Source organism: Mytilus trossulus, chromosome 1 (assembly GCF_036588685.1).
Source record: "Mytilus trossulus isolate FHL-02 chromosome 1, PNRI_Mtr1.1.1.hap1, whole genome shotgun sequence".
Lineage (NCBI taxonomy): Eukaryota > Metazoa > Mollusca > Bivalvia > Mytilida > Mytilidae > Mytilus > Mytilus trossulus.
Window position 1 is genome coordinate 33,694,040 of NC_086373.1, and position 27,937 is coordinate 33,721,976.

General features: G+C 31.1%; 1 protein-coding gene across 1 annotated transcript; it reads left to right on the forward strand.

The window, feature by feature from the left end:
* Window positions 1-710: 710 nt before the first annotated feature.
* LOC134722170 (angiopoietin-1 receptor-like) lies at window positions 711-26,708 on the forward strand. The gene is made up of 17 exons (XM_063585747.1): window positions 711-912; window positions 12,578-12,697; window positions 13,228-13,365; window positions 14,621-14,758; window positions 15,378-15,515; window positions 15,948-16,082; window positions 16,485-16,622; window positions 17,203-17,340; window positions 17,552-17,715; window positions 19,893-20,079; window positions 20,484-20,594; window positions 21,333-21,517; window positions 21,889-22,002; window positions 22,577-22,647; window positions 22,947-23,084; window positions 23,608-23,707; window positions 24,578-26,708. The coding sequence occupies exons 1-17, from the start codon at window positions 852-854 to the stop codon at window positions 24,629-24,631; spliced, it is 2,130 nt and encodes a 709-aa protein (XP_063441817.1). The 5' UTR covers window positions 711-851; the 3' UTR covers window positions 24,632-26,708.
* The last annotated feature ends 1,229 nt before the right edge of the window (window positions 26,709-27,937 follow it).

A 27,937-nucleotide genomic window follows, 5' to 3' on the forward strand; every position in this document is an offset into this window, starting at 1 on the left:
ACCCATATTTGTCATTTAAAATTTAAAACTTATTTTCTATCGATTTATGAGTTTCGAACAGCGGTATACTACTGTTGCCTTTTTAGTTAATTTATAAATATAACCATATCAATGATAATTTATGTCAGGACAGACGTGCTGACTACTGGGGTGGTGATACCCTTGGGAATTAAAAACTCCACCAGCAGTGGCATCGACCCAGTGGTTGTAAATAAACTCACCATAGATACCAGGATCAAATATTGTATTTTCGTCAGACGCGCGTTTCGTCTACAGAAGACTCATCAGTGACGCTCGAATTCAAAAAAGTTAAAAAGGACAAATATATTGCACTGGTTTGGGTTTTGTTTGATTCTATACTGTATTGCTGTTATTTATGAAAACGTGTAAAGAAAATACAAAATTATTGTAATCTCAAAGATATTTAACGGCTTCGCACCTATAAGAACAACCTTTAGTATAATCTGACACAATAAATTCTTTTTCTATAAAATACAATAAATGTAATAACTTTCAAAAGTTATCAGTATTTTTTAGCTATTTCTTACAAAAATGTTTTTTCTCTTCCTGAGAATGTTGAAACAATAGAAGGTATGTATCGAAACTGTTTATCAACAATGGATAATGTTAAACACATTGCCTAATCAGTTGATACAGAAGATCACTGAGAACGTGACGCAAACTGTTTCAGTTCTTGTCCAATTAAAATCCTAGAGCGGAAGGAAACGTTGATACTTTTCTTTTACATATTATTTCTCTGTTAAACTTGATGTCATATTTTATTTTCAAGTATATAGACTAAAAAAATAATAACTGAAGTGTATTGAAATATTAGTACCCCACAGTCAACTATGAAGAATTGTGTGTATTGGATTATAATTAATTTGTCCTTGGTTTTAATTGTGGAGACAGGTATGTAAAAAGTTTTTTTTCTTTTTTTCTTTCTCTATTGTTTTTTGGTTTCATTAAAGGATTTTTCTGGTGTCCAAGTTTATAAGAATTCATCAACCAAATTAAGATATTTTTTTTTATAGATCTAGTTGAAAGCATATTGAAAATAAAAAGAAAGGAGATCGACACCTTTTGACTTACGTTTCGAAACTACAAACACTATATTTGTTTATTTGTTTAATAGAAACTATTGTTAATAGTTGGACACATAACGCTATCTATAAATTCGAGTCCAACAAAGCAAAATAGTTTAATATCTCTAAATGATATTAGCATATCAATGTGATGAAAATTAAAGAGTTTAACAAAATTGTAATTGTTTGTAATGAAATACAGTTATTATCCGGTCAAATTATAAAATACATATCATTGAAATTATAATTTTTAGGAACAAATGTGCGTTATTTATGTGGAAAATAATATGGACAAATATTTATGATTTTGCCTTGGAGTTTAGTATGATTGTTTTACTATTTCAGTTTATTACAATTTGTTAAGTCGTTCTTATGAGCGTGTAGTAGTAAATGTTTATAACAAAATCAACCCCCCTCCCCCCAAAAAATAAATAAATTAAAAAATAGAAAGTTCGTAATAGAATGGCACAATTGAAAGCTCAAATACATCAAACGAATGAACAACAATTATCATATTCCTGACTTGTTACAGGCATCTTGTTTTCTATTGAATATGTAGGATTGATAAATTATAAGAAGATGTCGTATGAGTGCTAATGACATAACTCTCCATCTAAGTCTCAATTTGTAAAAGAAAAGCTAATATAGCTAGCTAAAAAGTAAATTCACAAAAATACTGAAAATCGAGGAAAATTCAATCGGAAAGTCCCTTATCAAATGGCAAAATCAATGGATGACAACTGGCATAATCCTTATTTGGAACAGACATTTGCTTATGTAGAAGCTTTGTAGCAAGCTAAACCGCTCACTTGTATAACTGTGGAATTGAATTCCATTATATTCATTGATAACTATGTTTGAACAAAACAAACAGATCTAATACAACATGTAGGTAAAATATAAAAACAGTCAACATTGTGTTATAATTTTAATCACTGAAAATTAAAATGTGTAACATTTAAGGGCATATAGACAAACCACACAAATAAAATCGATTGACAAGAATACAAAAATTTACCATAAACTGATGTTGTTTGATTTTTCGTTGAGTATTGCAGATATTCTATAAATTGTATATCAAAAATATAATAATGTTCATAGATCGTAGTTCGTAGTACATTTTGGCTCCAAATTTTTAACTGAAACTTGTTTTGTACCAACAAGATGTATGATTTACCAAACTTTTATTTCTTAAAACATGCTATATCCTTCGAACAATTCGTGAGGTGATCCGAACCACCCGAAAGAAAAATGAAAATGACACAAAACGTGTTGTGTCCGACGCACTGTTCTATATCTTCATAAATCAGGATCTCTCAAAGACCGATATTTGAAACCGAAATACGCGAAGATTTTCACGACTAAATGTGACCAAACATATAACTAATTCATCCTCTGAAACACATTCTCTCTTGAACAATAGAATTTCCGATAACCACTGAAGATCAAATAAGTTATTGTGATCTATTATATTTCGACATAATCTATTTAAGCAAGTCAGTTATGTCGTGATATGATTAGTCCCGCCGAAAGAGGTATAAAATATGAAAAAAACACGTTTTAAATTCAAAGCCTCCGAAATCTTTTCTGGACTTTCCTTCGGTCGTTTATAGCCGAATATTGAAACCCAATAAAAAAATGAATAATAATAAATAGAGATAAATATGCGTAAACAGGACTTTGTGGGATATTAATGACAGTGTTTTGTGATACATTAGGGGTTAACATATATGCTGAGTTATTTTTACTAATTTGTTTTTAAGGGAAGTGTAGAATAATCAATTTATTGTCTTATTTTAATATCTAAAAAAAATATCCAAACATTCAGTTCTAATTCACAATAATGACGGATAAACTGTAGAGGGCGTTCCTTACGGTGACTTCTTTCAAATGGATTGTAGTCGTTATCGTATTTCTCTCCTTTTGTAAAATTATTATATAAAGAGATATCAACACCGAATATTCAGAAAATGGTGTAAAAACTCATGGAAGCCTTGGGAGTTCTTTTAAAGGTAAGACCAAACAGTCAAGATGTGTTTGCCTATTTGAATTTAAACTTCAATAGTTTTCAAAGGTACCAGGATAAAAAAGATTAGCATTTAACAAATTTAATAGAAAGCAAATCATAGGATTATAGGATTATCAAAGCATTAAGCTGATAATATCCTTGAGAACTAAATATCAGCCAATAGTAGTATGGCTATCGTATATTCATGCTATGGCACTTTTCACTATATATGCATTGTCTTTCGTATGAAGTAATTTGCAATGAACCTATAGTTTACTGAATGGTTGTAGCGTATTTTAAAATCAACACAAAAAGGTGTATTGTAAGTTGGGTTACATAATATCATTACCCATGACAAATTGTCTTAACTTCTGTTTTTAAATTGTTATGATAACCGGTTTTGCAATAACGTTTTGATCCCGGTGGTTAAATCGAGAACATTGAAACAACGAAGTAAGTCTTCCATTAAAGATATTAACGATAAAATAATCATGTATGAGAAAGATTTATGACCAGAAAATGATAAACTTATCATACAACACTTCATGTTGCGCAAAAAATGAAAATGACACTAATGTAGGTATAGTATTCAACAATTTTACAACCTCAAACGGTTAGGCTATGATAATGGGAAGAAAAAAAAACAAAGATGACAAATAATTGTTTTATCGAAATCAACTACTGTGCCATGTTCTACTTAAGAGTATAAAACAATAAAGATTGCAGAGACACGTTTTGATAGATTTGCCGTAGTTTTCCGTCTAATAATTGCTTAATAGATTTGATTTAAAATGATGGTTTATATTTACGTTCTTGATCCTGAGATTCACCAGGAACGTATGTTTTTAATAATACAGATGTAGCAATTAAACTTTTCAACCTTCAGCGTCAAAAGTCATCTTTGTCCTTTTTTCAAATCTAATATAAGATTTTTATTTTGTAATCTAGATAATAAATGTCTGAGAAATAGCGACTCGTCAAGTTCTCTCACTTGACGACAATGGTCTCGTTTTTTACTTCTTAAGAATTCTACATACTTCATACTGGTTTGATTTACATTCAAGACCAAAAATGACAATAGAAAAAATATTTTCAGTACTAAACGATTATAAACAGAACATAGTTTTCATAATTTGTCAACACTTTAGCGTGTGTGCGTGCTTTGGTTTTGTCACGTAGTGTTGTTATTTTATCGATTCATTTTTGTAACATTGTTATAAAGTGGGAGGTTTCGCTTGCCATTAAATCAGTTTCAACCCTACATTTTTTTTAACAAAAAATGATCTGTACCAAGTCAGGAATATGGCAGTTGTTATCAAATAGTTCCTTTCTATGTATGTTGGCGTTAGTTTCCGTTGTACTTCAGTGTTTCTGTTGTTATTTTGTTTTCCTCATACAAGTGATGTGTTTCACTCGGTTTTAGTTTGTAACCCGGATTAGTTTTTTGTTAATCGATTTATTATGACTTTTAAATACCGGTATATTACTGTTGACTTTATTCATTAACCACAAATTGTCACAAATGTATGTGTGTTTGTAGAAGAATATTCTATTTGCAGGAATTTGATATAAAAGTTAATCATTTCCAATATTTTAAGGGGGAGACGGTAAATGCCATGTTTAAATGAAGACATATATTTAGTTAGCCGTGAGTTGTATAAATGAGCATTAAACTGGTTTGAATAAATTTTAAAGAATGGCATATACTTTTTAATATAGTCACTAAATTTCTTTTCATTGCATACCTCATTACATGCGACAACTCTATTATAATTTCTGTCTTGGAGAAACCAGACAACGGCTGTTCCTAATTTGTAGTAAATGTAACTGCACTTTAAACTTTTTAAAAATATTGTGATAAGTGAATTGCATCCTTGTGACACGCATCCCACCCACATGTATATAAATATCTCATGCATTTATACATGATTTTACTAATAGGTTTACATTATTTAAGTACAAATTTAATGTTTCCGTTTCTAAATATAAAAAGTTTTTAGATCTTAAAGTTTGATCAACTCTCATTGGAAGGACTTACTTCCATAGATTATAGATATTGACTTCATATTTTTCTTATATAATAAGACAGTCATTATGTATAATCCGAAAATAAATTATTTTTAACAACCAGGTTTCTACAAACGTATAAAACTGTCTTACGTTGTACTTAATTTATACTACAAATCAAAGATATTATCAATTACAATCACGTGACTGCAACAACCCAGTTATATTTTTTTACAGATGATATTTACAAAAAAAGCGTCTATGAAAATATACAAAATGACATGGTTAACTATTTTCACTTGGGTATAATAAAGTCGTCATACAACGGAATTCACATCTATGCTGAAATGAATTAAAGTTGATATGGTCTGTTAGCTGTTTACAAAACTATGATTGTTTGAAATACTAAGTCTTTTCTACCTCAGGAATAGATTACCTTAGCTGTATTTGGCAAAACTTTTAGGAATTTTGGTACTTCATGCTCTTCAACTTCGTACTTCAATTGGCCTTTTTAACATTTTTTAATTCGAGCGTCATTGGTGAGTCTTTATTAGACGACATGTGCGTCCGGTGTAAATACCCAATTTAATCTTGGTATCTATGATAAGGTTTGATTCACAAATATGTCGTGCAATTTAACTCATTAATGTTTAAACTCGATATTAAATGTGAGTTAAATCAAAACTTGAGAGTATTTTTTTCTCTAAATTAATGTCATGTGTTACTCCAGATATGTGAAAAGTTTGAAATTGAAAATGTCATTGATAATTGATAAATTTCCTGATCCAAAAGATGGCATACGATACAATAATACATCGATGCAAGAACATTTATACGATCCTACATTTGGGTCTCAACTATTTTGTGTTTGGCTTTTCACAAGATCATGACTTTCTTCTTGGTTGTGATGACGTCTTTAAAGTAAATCCCTGGATGTGTACTGACTGATATTCTAGTCTTCAAGATTTTATTTTGTTTTAGCTGTTATTGGCTTTGAACTAGCTTACAACAACTGTGAGTTATTTCAGACCGGTACTTTGTATCTTTAGTCTTTTTGTTAGAAATTCATTTCATTTATATTTGACTTTGTGTCGGGATCTGATGAGTCAAAAAATGTTTTAAGCTGATTTTGATAGTTTGCTGTTATGCCACTGTCTAAATAGCGGTGGATCGGACTCCCGCTGCTTTCAGAACGTAACTGTCCAAAGTTCGGAACCTGTAATTGAGTAGCTGTCGTTCGTTGATGTATGCATATTTTGTTTTATTATTATTGTTTTGCATATGAATCTGGCTGTTGAATTTCTCTATAAAAGATCTGGGGTTGAAGTCATAAAACTTTGCTCAGTACTCGGAGCACAAAAATCATGCTCGAAACATGAAATCCAGCATTTTGATTGGTTGATTCTTGAGTCTGAGTACAAAAATCGTGCTCGATAGTTTTATGACCGCAAGGCCAAGTCTCAACACTAAATTCTTCAGACATAATAAAAGAAAAAGAAAAAGAAGAATAGAGCGATATAAAAAACACCTACACACGAAAGGAACAATATGATCCCACTTCTGTTATCTTGATTATAAAAAAGCAAAATATACGTAGAAGGTACAATGTATAGATATTGCTGATTGATATAATCACAATTACAAGATCGCAAGTAAAACAACCGTATCAAAGAATCATTGTTGTCACTTAAAGAAAGCTCACTGTTCTGTATATACGAATATAGAAATCAAGCAATCCTACACACTCCAATGTACGTCATTTAAAAAAAAAACTACTTCTGACAGTTATCCGAATTATTTTATAGGTTGATAAATGTTTTTGTTTATTTGCAACCTTTGTCTATTTCTAACACCATGGAAGGTGATTTGTTAGTAGATATGAATGAATGTATATGAACACAATAATAAGGATTTTCGTATAGGTTAATGAACTAATTAATTTCTTTGCTTATCAGCACCAGATGAAAGCTGTACTGCAATTATTGTTTTTTCCGCACAATCAGTATTCATCCAAACAATACAACCGTTGTTCAAATTTCTGCAATAAACCCAATAAGATGAGTGTTTGTTCTACTTGTTTATTTTATAATCGTGCAATTTATTACACTATAGTTTCGTAAATTTCTAAAATGAGCACTAAATTATGTCTGAATGAGTGCGATGACTTTTGTTAGTATATGCATCAAACTTTTTGTAAATATTTGTAAAAGTTGACGTAAGACAGAAGTTAATTTCTTTCAACTTATGCCAGTATTACTAAACCTTTCATTTGTAGTTGAAATTTGTTTAGAAATTGCTGATTTGTTCTTGTAAGTACACTGACTTATTGCTTTGACCTTCATAGTCCAGTACTTGGTTTAAATAGTATTAATAACTTCAATAGTACATCCAGTTTAAGTGTGAAACCCAAGCATTTCTCACATATGTCAAAAACATACTGTTAAATAATAAGCCATTTACACTGTAACTTAATTCTGACTTTTAATGTACAATGTTACAGTGGACAGGAAAAGGGAAGTTCATAAGTAACTAATTGTATCATTGAGTTATTGAATTTCAAGTTGGCGTTTCCTCTGTTTTCAAAACCTAAGACAATATGAAAGATTTTAATCTCTTTAATCTTTATTTGCCCTTTTATCTATAAATAAATGAAAAGGTTTGTCTGACATGTACATCTTATTTTTCAAAATGTCAAGGCAAATGCAAATTGAATTGTCTTTTTTTTCGTCTCTTTTTTTATTTCGATTGCCCTCTTCGTTTCTTATTTCCCTTTTCATGAGTCTCATCCATGCGTCATCACTTTGTTGTCGCTGGGATAGCGCCTTAATTTTCTTCTGTAAATTTATGTGTTTGTATCTGCTAATAAAAGTCATTGGACGAGTTCACACAATATCAGCTTTTTTGTTGGGGGGGGGGGGGGGGGAGGGGGGGGATTTGTAAAATAAATATCTTATAATGGTACTTTTTTCCGAATAGAAAGTTCTTTTTATTTTATCATATTCTTTTTAAATTCGAATTGAAATTCTACTAATTACAATATCGAATGAGTGAGTTAGATAATCTGATGAGTTAGATGATCTGAAAAATCATAAATAGGGTAACAAATGTGGAGGAAGACTAAGTCTTGTATGAAATGTCACTATTAAACTTTGTCAATTGTAAGACAACTTTAACTCCTAAAATCAACTCGGAGAAGAATCATAAAATATGTTAAACTTTGTTCACTAAAAGTATTTCATCAAATAATTATAGAGTATCGTTGATCATCTCAACGAGATTGCTTTTCTCGTTTGAGCCGGTACGGCGAAAATGAGAAAAGCAATCGAGTTGTGATGACCAATGATAATCAGTTTTTCACTATTTTACCTATGACTACGTTGTTAATTTCATGTCAATTTCTCGTCTGAAAATTCAATTGACAACAGCTACGTGCGTCCTTAGTTTCTAGCGATAATTTTCATGTCACTCGACTCCGCTGAAAAAGGAAATTATCAGTCAGCAAGACCAAAGGAAAACTTCGCAAATAGCGATAATTATAGCTATTTTACCAAACTTTCCTTTACTCTAAATGACTGATAATTTCCCTTCTCATCACGGTAAAGTTTGAAAAAGTATCGCTAGAAACTAAGGGTGCACGTGCCCGTTGTCAATGAAATTAACAACGTCGTCACCGGATCAAGCGAGAAAATCATCTCGTTGATACGACCAAGCAAGGATAATCTAAGGGAGAAAAACAATTGAGTTGAGATGCTGAATGATAATCTGTTGATCGCCATTTTACCTATGACGACGTTGTTAATTTCATTGATAACGGGCACGTGTACCCTTAGTTTCTATCGATAACTTTTCGTATCACTTGACTATGCTAACTAAGAAAGTTATCAGGCAGGAAGATCAAAGGCAAATGTCGTAAAATTGGTAGTATTCAATATCAATGATTTTTTTATCAGTTTTATCGATCGGATAGGGAAATCATGTTTATTTATTTTTTTAAATATAAGGTTTTAAGAAAATCTGCTTTGCTACAACTATTTTCGACCGTTAACGATATCTGGAAGTCTCCTATGTTGTGTTGTTGAATATCTTTCTGTAATTGAATAAACCATTGTTGAAAGTCTTTTATTTTACTTTGCCAGCATTATCTTCAGCTAATTAACTACGTCGTTACAGGCTCAAGCGAGAAAATCATCTCGTTGATATGACCAAGCAAGGATATAATGTTTTATATAATGCGGAATAACACCCGCCTTATGTATTATATCCATTAACATTGCATGCACATGTGTTAAACCCTCTCATAACATGTATGCAGGACAGTGGTGTAAAAGCTCAAGAAACACAATTACAATTTCAACATATGGTGTAATAATTATGATTTTCTTATGGTTTTGATATCGAGTGAGAGTTTGCGGGATCACAAATGAAGTTTATTGACCTAAGATAATACCTTCAACGAAAATATGACAGCGGAAACTCGCGTCATAATAACCAATTATGTCTGCTCGCAGCCGCTGTCTGAATATGGTTTTATATCTCAACCTAAATTGCATGAATTATATAACAAAAGACATTCGTTAAATAAAGAATTTTATTATTTATTATATCAACACGAATGCTTAACAATGAAACATAATTATTTTAATTATACTCAAATGTTTAAAAAGTGAGTAACGACAGCACCTTCCACAAAGGAATCGATTCTGACCTTTTGAATTTCCAAAAAGACGTATTTTCTAATGACCACAAAGGTTTCTCATGATATTCTGAGATAATCAAAAGAAAAGCGCAGTCAGTGACTTAAAGCATGTTTGAAATGAGTTTCAACAAATTGATATTTTTATATCTTTTTATACGACCGCAAATTTTGAAAAAAATTTCGTCGTATATTGCTATCACGTTGGCGTCGTCGTCGTCGTCGTCGTCCGAATACTTTTAGTTTTCGCACTCTAACTTTAGTAAAAGTGAATAGAAATCTTTGAAATTTTAACACAAGGTTTATGACCATAAAAGGAAGACTGGTATTGATTTTGGGAGTTTTGGTCCCAACATTTTAGGAATTAGGGGCCAAAAAGGGCCCAAATAAGCATTTTCTTGGTTTTCGCACTATAACTTTAGTTTAAGTTAATAGAAATCTATGAAATTTTGACACAAGGTTTATGACCACAAAAGAAAGGTTGGGATTGATTTTGGGAGTTTTGGTTTCAACAGTTTAAGAATTAGGGGCCAAAAAAGGGCCCAAATAAGCATTATTCTAGGTTTTCGCACAATAACTTTAGTTAAAGTAAATAGAAATCAATGAAATTTAAACACAATGTTTATGACCACAAAAGGAAGGTTGGGATTGATTTTGGGAGTTTCGGTCCCAACAGTTTAGGAATTAGGGGCCAAAAAGGGACCCAAATAAGCATTTTTCTTGGTTTTCGCACCATAGCTTTAGTATAAGTAAATAGAAATCTATGAAATTTAAACACAAGGTTTATGACTATAAAAGGAAGGTTGGTATTGATTTTGGGAGTTTTGGTCCCAACAGTAAAGGAAAAAGGGGCCCAAAGGGTCCAAAATTAAACTTTGTTTGATTTCATCAAAATTGAATAATTGGGGTTCTTTAATATGCCGAATCTAACTGTGTATGTAGATTCTTAATTTTTGGTCCCGTTTTCAAATTGGTCTACATTAAGGTCCAAAGGGTCCAAAATTAAACTTAGTTTGATTTTAACAAAAATTGAAACCTTGGAGTTCTTTGATATGCTGAATCTAAAAATGTACTTAGATTTTTTATTATTGGCCCAGTTTTCAAGTTGGCCCAAATCGAGGTCCAAAATTAAACATTGTTTGATTTCATCAAAAATTGAATAATTGGGGTTCTTTGATATGCCAAATCTAACTGTGTATGTAGATTCTTAATTTTTGGTCCAGTTTTAAAATTGGTCTAAATTAAAGTGCAAAGGGTCCAAAATTAAACTAAGTTTGATTTTAACAAAAATTAAATTCTTGGGCCTCTTTGATATGCTGAATCTAAACATGTACTTAAATTTTTGATTATGGGCCCAGTTTTCAAGTTGGTCCAAATCAGGATCTAAAATTAGTATATTAAGTATTGTGCAATAGCAAGTCTTTTCAATTGCACAGTATTGTGCAATGGCAAGAAATATCTAATTTCACAATATTGTGAAATAGCAAATTTTTTTTTAATTAAGAGTTATCTTTCTTTGTCCAGTATAGTAAGCAAGAAATATCTGCAAGAATTTTTTTTAATTGGAGTTATCTTTCTTTGTCCAGAATCAACTTAAATCTTTGTTATATACAATATACAATGTATATTCACTTTTTACTACCAACTGATAAATTTAAATAATCTTTATCATTCAGTGATAACAAGCAGTTTTTTTACATCTTAATATTTTATGATGTATTTAAATGAGTAGTAATTGTTGCAAACTCCATTAGAATATTTTAATTGAAATTAGTTTTGGAATAAGGGAAAGGGGGATGTGATTAAAAAATTGGGTTCAATTTTTCTCATTTGAAATTTCATAAATAAAAAGAAAATTTCTTCAAACATTTTTTTGAGAGGATTAATATTCAACAGCATAGTGAATTGCTCTAAGAGAAAACAAAAATTTTAAGTTCATTTGAATACATTCATTCTGTGTCAGAAACCTATGCTGTGTCAACTATTTAATCACAATCCAAATTTAGAGCGGAATCCAGCTTGAATGTTGTGTCCATACTTGCCCCAACCGTTCAGGGTTCAACCTCTGCGGTCGTATAAAGCTACGCCCTGCGGAGCATCAGGTTTTATAAAGAGCATTGGGTCACAATCATAATGATGATTTATCCCTATCACAACACCTCTGAACTTTTACACCACACCCACTCCGGCAAACATGATGATACTATACGTAACACGGTGCAGACAATTGATTACTGTTAATTGTAAAATACTTAAATACTTAAATCAATATTCTGCAGGGTGTAACGATAACATTTTTATTGCATATTCTTAATTAATAGAATTTACTTAGAAATGTAATTATCGGTAATTTTGTGTCAAGAATGACACAAGTGTGTCAATTTTCGTCCATTTCACGCTATAAAAAATATTTCTGTCTGTTTTATATAAAAAAAAACTTCCTTACCCTTGTAATGTCACCCCCCTCATGTACTTACTGTCATGACAATTAAGCACAAAATAAACAAATCTTGTTTTAAAGATTAAAAAAAAAATATTAATCAGTACACAAGCATCGAAAGGATTTAGTGTAAAGACGGTAATGACAGTCTTAGTTTAGGTATTAAAATAAGCTTTATTTCTTTTTTAAAATATGCAAAGATAGAGTTTTGAAAAATGGATTTGTTGTCTTTCAAAGAGCACGAAAATGTTACGAGCAACTGAGGATGATTCATGGATTCAAATTAAGGGTTGAAACTGCAGATTTGCACACAATATTTAGTTCAACATATTTCTTCATTTAAGCTTGTACAACTGAAAATTGCCGACAGATATGCTCACAGAACTGTATGATGAGCTGTAGTGACTCTGGAGAATGTTATGGTGGCTGTCGACATGGCTGGAAAGGACTGAGTTGTGATCAAGGTACGCCAAATGTATACACAAACTAAAGTCATTACACCAATTAAAGCTTTTCTTGTTTTGTACGCCTTCTTTTATATTAAATCGTAAGGAAAGCAGGTCTTAAAGAAGATATGATGAACAGTAAACAACAACAACGCAATGAAAGGCATCTTAAGGTCAAATTACGGTCTTCTATATTTTGTTTGTTTTGTCTGTTGTTTCGTTGCCGTCTATTGACGTATTATATATACTTCAGATCTTCCTATATTCATATTCAACAATAGCTAAGTGTCTTAACGATATTTAAAGCTACAAGTCGTTTAGTATAACTTTTTTCCTGGTAATAAAAATACAGATATACTTTTGACGAAATGTGATAAAAGTTGATCTTTCAAAAGATCAGATAAAACTCTATAATAAAGACGTTGTTGCACATTTAGTTCAAAGATAATATTTGTACTTTTGCTACATTTATATGAAAATTCGATTCATTTGATACAGTGTAAAAGTGTCTGTCTGACCTATTGAATATTTATTTTTTATTATTTTAGCATGTGATGATTACACATATGGACCAAACTGTGGCCGAAGCTGTGGTCACTGTCGTAACGACGAGGCTTGTGATGTTCGGACTGGTGTATGTCGGAATGGTTGTGTCGCTGGCTGGAGAGGACAACTCTGCAATGAATGTACGTTCTGGTTAATATCAAAAGTTATTTAGGGCCGTGTAAATATCAACGTAACACAATCATGGGCAATGAATGTACGTTTATGTTAATTTCAAATTTACACAATGGTGGGCAATGAATGTACGTTTGTGTTATCATTGGTTATTAACAAAGTTACACAATCGTGGGAAATTATGCAGATGTCATAATAATGGCAAACATGATCCTTGTTACGAAATAAAAACTCACATAATAGAAGATATAACTCCCAAAATAAGACAGTTTTTATCTTTGAGAAGGATCATTTGTATTATTTTGTTTAGTGCGTCTTGAATATAACAAGACAAACGTACAAAAGTTCCCGATACCAGGAAATTAATTCTTTGATCAGATGTGCGGCGTTGTCTTCCTTGTGCTTAATGTGTTATAGGTCAAATCCTGTTTCTAGTATGATAGTATCCCAACCCATTTTCTTATTTTTAGTACGTAGATAAACTTAATGACTGTGTTATGAGTTGCTTGTAATTAATATTTCAATCTTGATAAATTATTATGCAACTTATAACGTGTTAACTACAAAATATAATAAAACTGATTTTATAATATATGTTTATTAGATAATGTTCGCGTTAAATGTACATAGTTGTCACATAAAGCATATGTTGCTGCCTAAAATTGTCTACTGGAATACTGAAAATAGATTAATATACATTAAATGCATCTTCCATATCTTGATAACATGAACATTTTTGACAAACTGGACACTTCTTCTTAATAATGCACTGTTGATATGTTAAAAAATGAAAAACTGGGTTATTAAAGTTAACATTTTATCTAACGAACTTATCAAATATTAAGTATGTTAAGTACAGAAAAGGCTCGTCGTGAACTCAAAAATTGCCACCGTCAAGATAATGCTTATGGGAAAAACAAAACTTACCATGAACATTAATTCACTGTTTTTTGACGCTTTAAAACTATCTTTAAAAACTATAATTTGCCAAGTATAGAACATAAGGTTTGCTTTTCATGTAAATAATTATTTAAAAGAGTAAACACTTTTTCCCCTATTTAAAAAATACTCGGTTTATACAAGTATGCCGATTGTTATCCAAGACCCTGTGTCTCATATTAAACGTACTTGTACGGTGACACATTTAAAAGACTTTAGAACTATGCATACATAAAATTGGTAGTATCTTTGTTTTTTTTATCTACAATATATTCAATTTCTTATGAAGAGTCAAAAGTTCTTTACATTTGTCATTTTTATCAGCATGTGCAGCGTTCACGTTTGGTTTTGATTGTATGGGAAGATGCGGTCACTGTAGACAGGATAAGAAATGTAATCTGATGACAGGTCATTGTAGTTCAGGGTGTAAACCTGGGTGGACAGGCGAAAGGTGTGACCGTGGTAAGTCTTGTTTATTCTTTCGGAATTTGAGGCTGTAAATTCTCTTGAATTCCTTACTTTATTTGGATTTTAATTATTTTTGTATTCGAGCGCCACCGATGAGTCTGTTGTTAACTAAATCAGAAATGGTATCCACACTACTTCACTAAAATTACTCTTAATATCAGCTCGACAAAGTTAGAACCAATTATTTTGTTCTTCCTTTGCTGGGATCCGAACTCTAGTGCTATTTGGATATCGAGACAACACCGCCTGCACTTTGTCAAGCACTCATGATCACTCGGCCATCTAGACTGAGCTAAAAATTCAGTTTTCCGTGGCCCAGTGTTATACCTTCCCTCGTCAGTAGAATCTAGAGTTGTAACATAGTGCATTATTTGTATGGCATGAAGATTGGATTGAAATACGTCTAAACAAGTGACTATGACATACCATTGGATCGCCACTAAATGTGATACACGACTGAAAACACATATTAAATTCAATATTACTCTAAATATATATAAATGGCTATTATGATTATTGGATACGATAAGGCGATATTTTAGAGAAAGTTTACCAAGCACATAGGTAAAAGGACTAAAACCTATTAGCATATTTTAACATTTGTTTTTTCTAGAATGTGAACCTGGTACTTTTGGAATAGATTGTGCTTTGACGTGTGGGCGTTGCTCTGGTAACGGATCATGTGACCACGAAACAGGATATTGTACCAATGGCTGTAGAGATGGCTGGTTAGGAACTAAATGTAATAGAAGTAAGTATTGTAATGGGTTTGTCTTAATTCAAAGTGAGGCTCATAGCTGAAGAGTGTTTTAACCGGCGCATTCAAAGTTGTTGCATTGATGAAAAGGAAACTTTCATTCAAATAAGTAAAACAACGACACGCAAATAAGGTGAAATAGTGTATTATACCATACTATATACTTGCGCCATGAAATATTAACACACTTCAACCGAATACGTTTGAAAAAAAGTAAAAATGACATTGCACGACCATATAAGTAATATTAAACAAAACAAATACTTTCATCATGACAGAATGGAAAACCTGTACTAAATAAATGCATACATAAGTACCTTAATAATTAATGAATCTATCCATTAATCATAGTAAGAATAAATTTCCATTAATCATAGTAAGAATAAATTTCCATTAATCATAGTAAGAATAAATTTTGTTTAACAGAGTGCTCTCCTGGTTATTTTGGTAAAAGTTGTCAGCATCATTGTGGAAAATGTGTCAATGGAACTTGTAATCACGTGACTGGTAAATGTGGTTCTGTATGTTCTGCAGGCTATAATGGACACATGTGCAGCAATAGTAAGTCCACGTTTAAATTTTCGAAAATTGAACAATAGCAATGTAATTACTTTGTATGATGCATGTACATTAATGTGTCTTATTATTGTTAGCAATTGTTTTTTTTTTTTTTTTGAAATGAAGGACTTCACTTTTATTAAAGCAGATGGAACACTTTTTGTGCATACTTCTTACTGATATTCCGTTTCTTACAAATCTATAATTATCGATTTGAATAACACTTTCAAAAACCTAATAAGAGCTGTTAACATTGATGGAACTCTTAACTGTTAAAAGATGGTCAACTAACAAAATTTAATTTGAAAAAAATATATTTTGCCTGTCCTAAACCGACACAACTTCAATTTAAATGACTGTAAAACATAATAAATTTGTCGAATTCTTCTATTTATAAATAATCAGAGTGCACCAACGGAACGTATGGTGCAAACTGTGGCAGTACATGTGGACAATGTCGTGATGATGCAGACTGTGACCCAATCAGTGGCATGTGTACGTTTGGATGTGATCCAGGGTGGCAGGGATTAAGATGCCAACAGAGTAAGTTAATCTTGATATAAACATGTCAGAGTTGGTTTTACTCGCAAAAGAATTGCTCTTGTAATTTAGTAAAGTTATAATTAATGTGAACAGCATTTTGCATGCATATTCCACTTTTGAATAACACTAACGGTATCAATGTTATTGCACCAGATGACAAATAATGTCTCTTCGGTGATATTTGAGAATAAAACATACGCTGAAATAAAAAAAACAAATACAAACGTCAAGTAGCAGATTAAAACTAACAGGGAATAAAACTAATACCAAAAACGTGCAACTTCTGGGGATTCATTTATTTTCGTGGGTATCAAATTTCGTTGATTGATGAAAACTTGCATATTCGTGGAGATTTGTTTCCGTGGTTTTGTCAATCTCTGTATACAAAGCCTATTGAAAATATGTTACTCGTTTAACATTAGAATTCGTGGTTCAACTGTTCCCACGAAACCCACGAAAATTAGTATCAAACGAATTACAATGAATCCACAGTATTTCTATGATTTACCATTGGTAGACATTATATGTATGTGTAGTGTTGCTGTCAAAATAGTACAGTATTTCAAATCTCATTTGACAGGTTGTCCTGCTGGATACTATGGTAACGCTTGTATATATAGATGTGGATTCTGTGCTCCAGGTACAACATGTAATATATCTGATGGATCATGTGACCAGGGCTGTGATGTTGGCTACACTGGTTTGCGCTGTCTTGATGGTAAGTCTCTAGAACATTTGTTTATATATCAATGTCACATTTTGCATCACTTCAACATTTCTGAGTTTGTAGATGTAAATTCATCTGCACTTAATGCAAATTTGATATACAAAAAATAATATTTTAGAAATGATTTAAAAATTTTAAACATGTATTCGTTTTTTTATTAGCATTTATTTTGCTATTACACTGTGTTTTTTTATAATTTTAGAAACTGGAGAAAAGGCAAAACTGGACATGAAGAATTTGATAATACCAGTTTTAGTTTCCTGTATTGGTGTTCTTGTAGTTTTGTTCACAGTAACATTGGTGTATTTCATTTTCATACGTCCTCGCCATGGAAGACTGTTCAGTAGATTTTACAGGTTAACTACAGTAAGTGTTCGGTATTATCAAACTTGTTTTGTGCTGGAAAATGAACCGATATTTTTCATGGCTGGAAGTCTATATTTTCTTTATGCAGATTTTGTTTTTCCAATGATCGTATTGTATATGAGGAAAGTTTAAGATGTCGGGAACTTCGTCAGTATAATGGTCTTTTTTTATTATCTCAAGGTTTGGTGTGTTTTTCCTCTTTTTCCAATCTTGTGTTGATGACAAACCTTTGATATATTTTGTTTAACTTATTCACAGAGTGTCGTTAGGTTAGGGACCTTAAGAGCTTGACACATCGTGTTGAATCGTGTCTGTTGCTTAGGAATGTATGTGGATCTTAAGAAGAGATCAAAAGATGAAGTTGGCATACAATTATCATTTCAAAATGACAATCTGGAACTGTGATTTCTGTGTGTTACTATACTGATAAAAATAGAATTTTTTTATGATTGCCTATGAGAAACCTTCCACTAGAAAAAATTGTGTTGTTCCTGTATAAGAGCGAGAATACTTTCTCAAAATGTATAATAGATTCAAGACGACTGCAACGGGTTATAATAGACTATGCATGATATTCTGCTGTTACTTTTATGTTATCAAATTATAAGTAGTTTGATTATTAAAATCTTAGACCTTATAGTCTGGTTAGTAATAAATAAATTAAAATCTACTACCAAGCGTTTTGTATTATTAAGTAGGATTAGACACGATTTTATTGTTATCCTTTTCGTGATTCCATAATGTTTTTGACAAAAATATCAAACATAAATTAATTAAATTTTCATTTACTTCAAATAGATACTCTAAACGTGTCTTTGTTCTAAAAGTTTTAATAATTGAAAAATACCATACCATTATATAGATGTGCGAAAAAGGTAGATAATATATACATAAATTCCACTTGTAATCTTTATTTTGCTTTTTACAAGTGTTTAAGTGTTTGCGTAATTAATTTTTGTAATAACATTTAGGTAAACGGCAGTTACTATTTCAAGAGTGTTAAAAAGTCTTTGAAGTTTTGATAAGTTGTGCTGTTATTGAAGCATTAAAATTACGCTTTTTCTCCACATTATTTATAATAATTGATTAATGTATTTGCCAACCGTCACAATTGTTCAATTATAAAAGCAAAAATTAACCAGATGACTTTATAAAAGAGGTAACCAAAAAAATGCGATAACTTGAATATGTTTTACCACAATCAAATGCGGATTTAGGGGAGCTGGGCCCACATCCCTCATTCCTAAAGTGTCAGATATATTAGGTTTTAAAAGCATAGACTGACGTTCTTGAAAAAAAAAAAATTTCTTTTGAAGATCGGATTTTTTTGTTTTTTTCAAACTGGGCCATTATCTTTTGTGTGAACGCTTAGTGATTCCCTATACACGAAAAGGTAGCGAAACATTACAAAATAAGGACACTATGTAAATCATTCGCAGAGATGCTACATATTGAGGCAATACTGAAATGTTGAGTCGTTGTTATTTCCCAGAAATGTTGACATAACGTTAAGTTTGACATTCCCTATCGAAATATATAAGGAAAAATATACCTACATGACTTTATTTTCAAATTATGAAAGTTTTAATTTTGCATTTTTTCATTAAAATAAAGCTATTTAAAAAGAATAACAAAAAACCTTCAAAAGGCAAGAGATGACATCTAACAGTGTTTTATAAAGTGTTCCTACATCAAAATGTCTTTCAGTTAGTTCCGAAATGTATAGATTACCTTAGCCGTATTTGGCACAACGTTTTGGAATTTTTTATCCTCAATGCTCTTCAACTTTGTGCTTGTTTGGCTTTATAAATATTTTTGATTTGAGCGTAAATGTTGAGTCTTATGTAGACGAAATGCGCGTCTGGCGTGCTAAATTATAATCCTGGTACCTTTGATCAATAATTATATCATTTTTGTGAAATCATACATCTATTGCACGGAACCAAAAGCTTTTAAATCATAAATAGATCATACTCGTCAGACTTGGCGGTCAACTAGATCCTCTGAATCGCCATTTATAACTAAACAGTTGTTGTGGCCACACACATATGAAAATTGAAGAATAGTATAGCCTTATAGATTAACACAGCACTTACTTTAAAGTGGTACAATCAATTGACATATGAAACACATATCCATTCATACCTCTATAACCATATTTTCTTACATTTTAACAGAGAAGCTATCAGGATCCAGAAAGCCACATTTATGAGCAAGTAGTGTGTGGGCCATGGGAACTTAATAAATATAATCTCGTACTGACCAATGAGAAACTCGGAACAGGACAGTTTGGAATGGTAAAGAAAGGCTATTTCAAGAAAGATCGAGAGCACAGATTACCCGTAGCAGTCAAATCTTTAAGAGGTGAGCTGGTTTGGAATTTTAGGCGACTATCATATAAGTGAGAGATTTGTCTAGCTTTTAAAGCAGGTGTAATCCTTCATTTTAGAACATAATAAACTGACAGTATTAAGTCAGGAATATGACAGTTGTTATCCATTCGTGTGATGTGTTTGAGCTTTTGATTTTGCATGTTGATTAGGGAGTTCGGTATTTTTGTTGTGTTACCTTTTTTTTTTAACAACGATGGTATTAAATTTTCTGTATTTATTATTTTTTTCAATTTTGTTAGTTGGTCATTTATTATTCGATGTGTTTCAATAATTTATTTTAGGTCATAATGTTTAATGGATCTTAGTTTTATTTTTAAATGTAACGAGTAAGAGGTGTGTAATCAAATGTGAGAGATTTTGTTTGTATTTTTACAGATAATGCATCAGAAAAGGACAAAAACGACTTCATGAATGAATTAAACATCTTAAAGAAAGTTGGTCAACATCCTAATGTAGTTTGTTTAGTTGGCGCCTGTCATATACAAGGTATTTATTTTTTGAAAATTTTACTTGTTTTGTATGAAAAAATTCTTAAATAATTGTTGCTTTCATGTAGGCGACGAAAACAATTTTGTTCTTTTTTTATTCAAAGAAAAAGTGCACCGGTATGTATGTACGTGTTTCATTTTATATTACCCGATTCTACATTATTATTACTCATATTATATCAGTTTATCAGTTAAGAAATTATCTTTTTTATTACTATTATTTCTACCAGTTATTTAGTACTTCAATTCATGAAACTCAAGGTAAACATGGTGGTTAAGAACATTGCATTTATTTTGACAATATAGTATTGCACCAACTACTTATCGTTGCTTTTATGTGTACCTAAACCGCAAATATGCAACTAGAAAGATGAGGTAATGGTCTGAATTAAAACTAGTTATTTACGATTAGCTGAAACAAATGTCACTGCGATCTACTTCCAATCAAAGGATTTTTAGTACATTTGATGCATATGCACTGACACAACATTTAAAACAATCAGCTTAGGATAATAAAAGTAATACTTGAAGACATTTATTGATATTTATACTTAATAGTTATCAAAGGTACACGGATTATAATTTAGTACGCAAGACAAGCGTTTCGTCTACATAAGACTCAACAGTGACGATCATATCAAAATATTTAATAAGCCAAACAAGTACAAAGTTGAAGAGCATCAATATTTTTAAGAGCATCACATGTTTAGTAATGATAAACCATTTTATTTATCAGGCACGATGTACTTAGCTATGGAATTTGTAAAGAATGGAGACCTACGATCCTACCTGAGGAAACAAAGAAAAGCTAAACATAATCTGTATGCCAATACGAAGATCATTTCACCAGTACAACAAACTATGCTGCTTAAATTCGCTTTAGATGTATCTTCAGGTCTAAATCATTTGGCTGACAAACAGGTATATGTCTGCCCTTTAATCGGGTTGTTGTCTCTTTGGCACATTCCTCATTTTCATTTTCAATTCTATATATATCTTAAAAGCTTTAAGTATTTTGAACCTAATGAACGTAGTAAAATATACACAATCAAACTATATATCTGAGCAAGTGCTGTATTATTTGGTTGATGAACAAAGTACTGTTCTTTAAATTTCAAAAGTCAATAAGTAAAATCATACATTTTTTTTTCAACACCAAGCCAGTTAATTTTTTCAATGTTTTGAAAATCGTGCATGTTTATCTTCAAGCTCTTAGATTTGATGTTTCAACTTTTCAGTACTATTTTCTGAAAACTGAAACATGTATTTTCAAGACTTGATTTTTGTTGCAGATTATTCATAGAGATCTAGCGGCTCGAAATGTTTTACTTGATGAAAACTTGACTGCAAAGGTTGCTGACTTTGGTTTGTCCAAACACGAAGACACATATGTCAAGACTTCAAATGTATGTATCCCGCACATCTTGTTTAATTCTTATGTAATGAGTTATACCGAATTTAGATTTTCTAGATGAATTGCAACCTTTCGCTTTGCCTACTTTGTCCTCTTGTGTGTGTTACATAACAGCTTGCAACTGAAAGGTTGCATAATTCTTGTTAAGATATTGTGTTTTTATTGTTGTTAAAATTCAAACTTATTTGTGGAAACTAACAGAACATGAGTTGTTATCCATTCGTTTCATGTGTTGTAGCTTTCGATTTTGCTATTTGATTATGAGGACTTTCCGTTTTGTGTTTTGGTCGGAGTTCGGTATTTTTGTGATCTTACTTTTTTCAAACTTCTTTAAACGCATTTTCTGACCATTTAATAGTTTGCATGATCTTCTTACGATCATATGAGCCATTGACTTGATTTCAAACAATGCTCAAACAACTGTCGAATGAAGTCTGAGCAAAGGCCTAAACGTGAACAAATTAGACAAAGAGTTTCCAAACCAAATTAAATTTACAATGGTTCGTTTTGAGATAATTTGCTATTTATCATAATCAATAAACTGGATATATATTTGAATATTTCAGACACGGGTTCCAGTACGATGGATGGCACCAGAATCTTTGTTCAATGCGTTGTATACAACACAGAGTGATGTGTAAGTTTAATTGCCACTGTTTTTAAAATTGAGTTATATTTAAAATATGTGTGCTGATTTCTATTCGCATGCATTGGTTTTCTTTTAGAACAGTAAGAAAAGCAAAAACGTTTTTAATCAATATAAAAACCAATATACTAGTGAAATCAAAATCGTTAGCTTTTGTTGTACAACAGTTACATATGCAGACGCTGACTGTCATGTTGTAAAGTGAAATTGCAAAAAGTATTGGTAAGTACATTTTAACTGAATACCATCTATAGGTAACAACTGCTTCATATTATTATATTATCTTACAGTTGGTCCTTTGGTATTTTATTATGGGAGATAGCTACTTTAGGAGGAACACCATACCATGGTCTCGACACACAACAAATGTGTAACTTGTTAAAGCAAGGATTTAGAATGAGAAGACCAGAAAATTGTGATCCTTCATTGTAAGTTGTCCATCATTATTTCATATTAACAAAAGCTTACTAGTATCTTGAATGTCAACCATTATGAACTGGTACTGTCATTTGTTGTTATTGAATAAACATTTATCAAGATGCTGGAACTACCATGATATATTTGTAAGGTTTGCGGGATAGTTTCATTTAAATCCTCAAGCCAAATTTAACAGGTTATCATTACCTGAAATTTAAATCATGTTTATGTAGAACTTTTTATAAAATATATGCCCTTATAGTTTGTAAAATTCGAAATTGCACTTGACTTTGCAAGTGGCTACTTCCATGTGAGAATTTTAAATATTATATTTTTAAATGTGTTGTGTTCAGTTGAGTTGAAGAATAAGGACATAAATCAAATTATAATAAGCGCAAGATTTGAACTGACAGAGCTTTGAAAAGGTTGATTGACATCACATAAAGCTAATATTATATTACCTTAATTAGTTTGTAATACAAAAATTCGGAAAAATATATTTCCTTTAATTAAAAATTTGACATATTTGAACAGGTATGCCATGATGCTACAGTGTTGGAATGAAAAACCAGAATGTCGACCATGCTTTTCGGAATTGATGATGAGACTTCAACGAATGTTAGATGACAGCCAAGTGAGTTTGGTGTTTTTATTTCGTACATACTTAGTTTGACTGGATTATAACCGTGTTGACTGCTGCACCCTTATTTCATGACATTATGACTACTTATGAATGTTTGTTTGTTCACACAAAGTTGTCAATATAATGTCATACAAGTTAGAGGTTTAGCTAGCTATAAACCAGGTTAAGTCCATCATTTTCTACAAAAGAAAATATTGGTACCAAGTCAGATATATGCCTGTTGATATTCATTTGTAATATGTGTCTGAGCTTTTGATTTTGACATTTGCTTAGGGACTTTCCTTCTACAATTTTTCTCCGAGTTTTGGTATTTTTTTTCCTTTACTTTTTATAAACCTATTGGGTAAAATAATAGGAAACATTTTTATGTATGCTCCTTATTGTTACTGTTTCATTTTATGATATTGTTTGTAAAAAGTAAAATCACAAAAATACTGAACTCAGAGGAAAATCAAGTAATCCAGTTAAAAGTTAGCTTTTATATTGCTTGACAGTGAGAAGGAAGTTGCGCGAGTCACCAGCTTTTGTTTTTGAAAGCACATGAAAGAAGCACATATTTACTTAGGTTGGTGTTATGTGCCAATCTTTAAAAAAAATCATGGCACCAAAAACAGCACTTTCAAATTGATTCTAAAATCAGAAAATGCATATCTGTGGAGTAAACATTCTATATTTATATGGATACCAACTTAATTTGAAATTGTCTTTACTGTGTAGAATGACGTTATTGACACTTAAGTGACTTCTAACTAAACAAATTATGCTCAATTAATTATCACTAATTAAACATACATAGGGCATGCAACTTTGTATGGTCTTTTTTGTGTTAATATGACTAATATTGTATATTTCTGCTTATAGGTTTACATGAATATTGAAATAAATGAAGGAAATCATTATGCCGAAATAAAATAACAACAGTCCATCAACTAGCTTATCAAATCAATCATCCTCAATGATGGACCAATAACAATGTCACATTACCACCCAACATGAACAAAGACACACAGTGCAGGCCCCACTGTAGTAAAATACAGCTATGTTAACCCAACACACAAACAGTTCAAAGAATGCATCTAAGTTGTCAGACTATTCAAGGATTGGCTGTATGGAATCGAGTATTTCAATCTAACCATCAAAATAGACCTAATATCTTATACAAAATGTAGTGTTGAAATCTAAAACCTGCCTACCATTGTATGTTACAATGGAGTTGTATGGTTGAAATCTTTAACTTTCATTTATTTACTGCTTGTATAGAATATTTATGAGCTTTGCAAACAATTCTGTTATATATTCATTGTTAATTGTCTATCATCACAAAGAAAGACTAGCATAATGTTCATGTTATTGTATAACAACTGCATAATTGTCCTTTCTAGAAATTTTCTTCAAAAGTTTTACTTATAGATGATTTCTATTTTCCTTTGCATTTTTTTTTTTTTTTTTTATTTAAATATTGCTTTCAGGCCCATATAAAGCCAGGTAATCTCTGAAGGGGTTATTTAGGCCCATGATTCATGAAGCTTTGGTTTTTATAGTTAAATGGACTTTACATGTCTTTTCTGTAAACTTTTTTTTAAAATTTTATTGTTAAAAATTGTAATAATTTTGGACTAGAAATCTGATTTTATCATTTTAATGTACATTAATCTAGAATAGCTTCTATGCATCTTTGAATCAATAGTGGTAGTCCAAGCCATATGTTCGTGTTCTATTACAGAAAATACCTCAGATCATTTGGATAAACACAGCTACTTTTGCATAGGTACTATTTTTGTACTAAAAATATGCAGTACTGGAAATTTACTTTTAATATTTAGTACTATTTCTTTACTTTAAAATTATGGTAATATTTAGGTACTTGTATTTTACAGTACTTGATTTTCACCAAATATATTTGTACAGAAATAATACAATATTCAGTGTTTGAAAATCATAACTTTGAGGGATTTGAAATAGAAAATTTTTACAAAATGATGAAAATGTAACGGTAGTAACCAAAAATCTGTAGTACCTAAATTGCATGTACAAATACAGTAGTGTAAAATACAGGTACCTAAATATTACCATAATTTTGTAGTAACACAATAGTACTGATTATTAAAAGTAGATTTCCAGTGCTAGAGTGGGGTGCTCATTTTCGCCGGGGACACAATTTCGCCGTTTTAGGATTTTGAGGTGTAAAAACTTCAAAGGATGGCTGAAATGGAAGAAATGTACCGGTAAATTATATTTGTATAACAAATATGATATTTTTTTAAACTGAGACAAAATTGCGGCTCCTACCAAAAATGACCGAAAAATGGACAACGATTTTAAGACAATTTCCTGAATAAAAATCACGATTTCAAAGAAGTATTTCTAAGTAAATATTTGACTGAATGTCCTAATTTTGATTTCTTTACACTTTTGAAATGTCTGCTATTCATCTATAATGTAATTGATTTGATAAAAATTGTTAAAAGCTGCGGTTATTTGGTTTTAAATAGATGTGTAAAAACAGCGAATATGTGTCCCCCATTGACAAAACATCCGGAAATTTCATACACCCTTTAATCTAACTTTTCAGATGATTTTTTTCAAACGAACCCGTTTTCAAGCTTAAGAATATTTTGCATTTGAAGTTATCTTCATATAGAAATATCAGAATACTTCAAAAACATTTAGACCTGACCATAAACTGTAGAAAACATGGAAAGATGTGGCGAAAATGGGCACCCTACTCTACAATTTTTTAGCACAGAAATAGTACCTATGCGAAAGTAGCTGTGAACACTACCATGTTTGCAAATATAACTGGCATTATGCTCTGGACTTTAATTTCATCATCAAAAAGTATTAATTGCTTAGTATTTAATAATCATATTTATGGTGTATTTAGTATCTAATAATTGTTGAAATGTTGTTGTAAATTTTACACATTCTAGTTTTACTTTTGTCATATCTTGTTTTGTTACTTTATGTAAAATATTTGTAAATATAAATAAAGTGCTGGTCACTTGTTAAATGTTAAATAAAATAAACAAGATAGAGTTTATGTTTAGTAAACTGAAATAAATGCCTTCATAATAAATGGATGTCCTGCTTCAAATATTACATAAACCAAACCATGTTAATGCCATTTGGGTGTTTACTAGACCAGCATACGGAGTCCGGTTTTCCAGAAGTAAGTCTGAGCTGGTTACTGGAATAACAAATCTCGCATTTCAAGCATTGCTCATGACGTGTAGTGAATCCAGGATGTATAGTTGAGGAATCTTGAATGTCAGTAGTTAAATCATGTCATATACTAATGCTATTTTGAAAATTTGGTTTTAATGGCAAATTTTTGTTTTTGTTTGATTTTTTCTCATTTTGTTTATATAAATTTGTAAGTAGTGTTTGTGGTTCTTAGATAAGTCTGTAAGTATTGCATATGGTTCCTAGATGCCATCTATACTTGAGATGATTAAGGTGGTACCCAACACTTTTACTTAAATTAAATTGGCTTGTTTAATTTTCTTAAAATTTTGACAGAGTAATTAATTTGACCCTTTGACAAAAATACAAAAGTTTCAAAAAATTTTAACCAACCGTTTTATCAGAAAATTACACTGGTTATATAGCAGTTTGACAAAAACTTATTTTGATCATTGAGAAGCTTAATATTCCCTTAATAACACGTCATTAAAATGTCTGCTGATTTTACAAAGTTATCTCCCTAAAGTGTTAGGTACCACTTTAAGAGCTTCACATGTGTCTTTTTTTAAGACTAAGTGTTTCCATCTAGCTGTATTTTGTTAATTGTGTCACTTGGTTGCTATCTCCATTAGTTTATACTCAACATTGAATCAACATGTACTTTAATTCATTTTTGTAAAGAAACAATTGGCTTATGTCATTCATTCAAAACATTAAACAATTATTAGGAGGGGAACTAAAAACATAAATATGCAAAAAATATAGACAATGTGTCTGACTGGAATAGGTAGACAAATATAGACAATGTGTCTGACTGGAATAGGAAGACAAATATAGACAATGTGTCTGACTGGAATAGGTAGATGAACACGAGGAAAGTTAAAAGGAGTGACAAAAGATGCCTAGGGGACATTCAAATCTATTACCTCCAGCACTTAATGCCAATATGCCACATAGGACAACCCAGACAGCTGACAACATTGATTTAATATGTTCAACAGATGAAGAAATAAACTGTCCTACTTACCCTACAGACCT

Bases quoted from the DNA above. Each gene is read 5' to 3' on its own strand.
- LOC134722170 (XM_063585747.1), top strand. From the start codon at position 852: ATGAAGAATTGTGTGTATTGGATTATAATTAATTTGTCCTTGGTTTTA. The intron at 22,003-22,576 runs GTATGTATCCCG...TGAATATTTCAG, and splicing joins CATATGTCAAGACTTCAAAT to ACACGGGTTCCAGTACGATG. The intron at 23,708-24,577 runs GTGAGTTTGGTG...TTCTGCTTATAG, and splicing joins GAATGTTAGATGACAGCCAA to GTTTACATGAATATTGAAAT.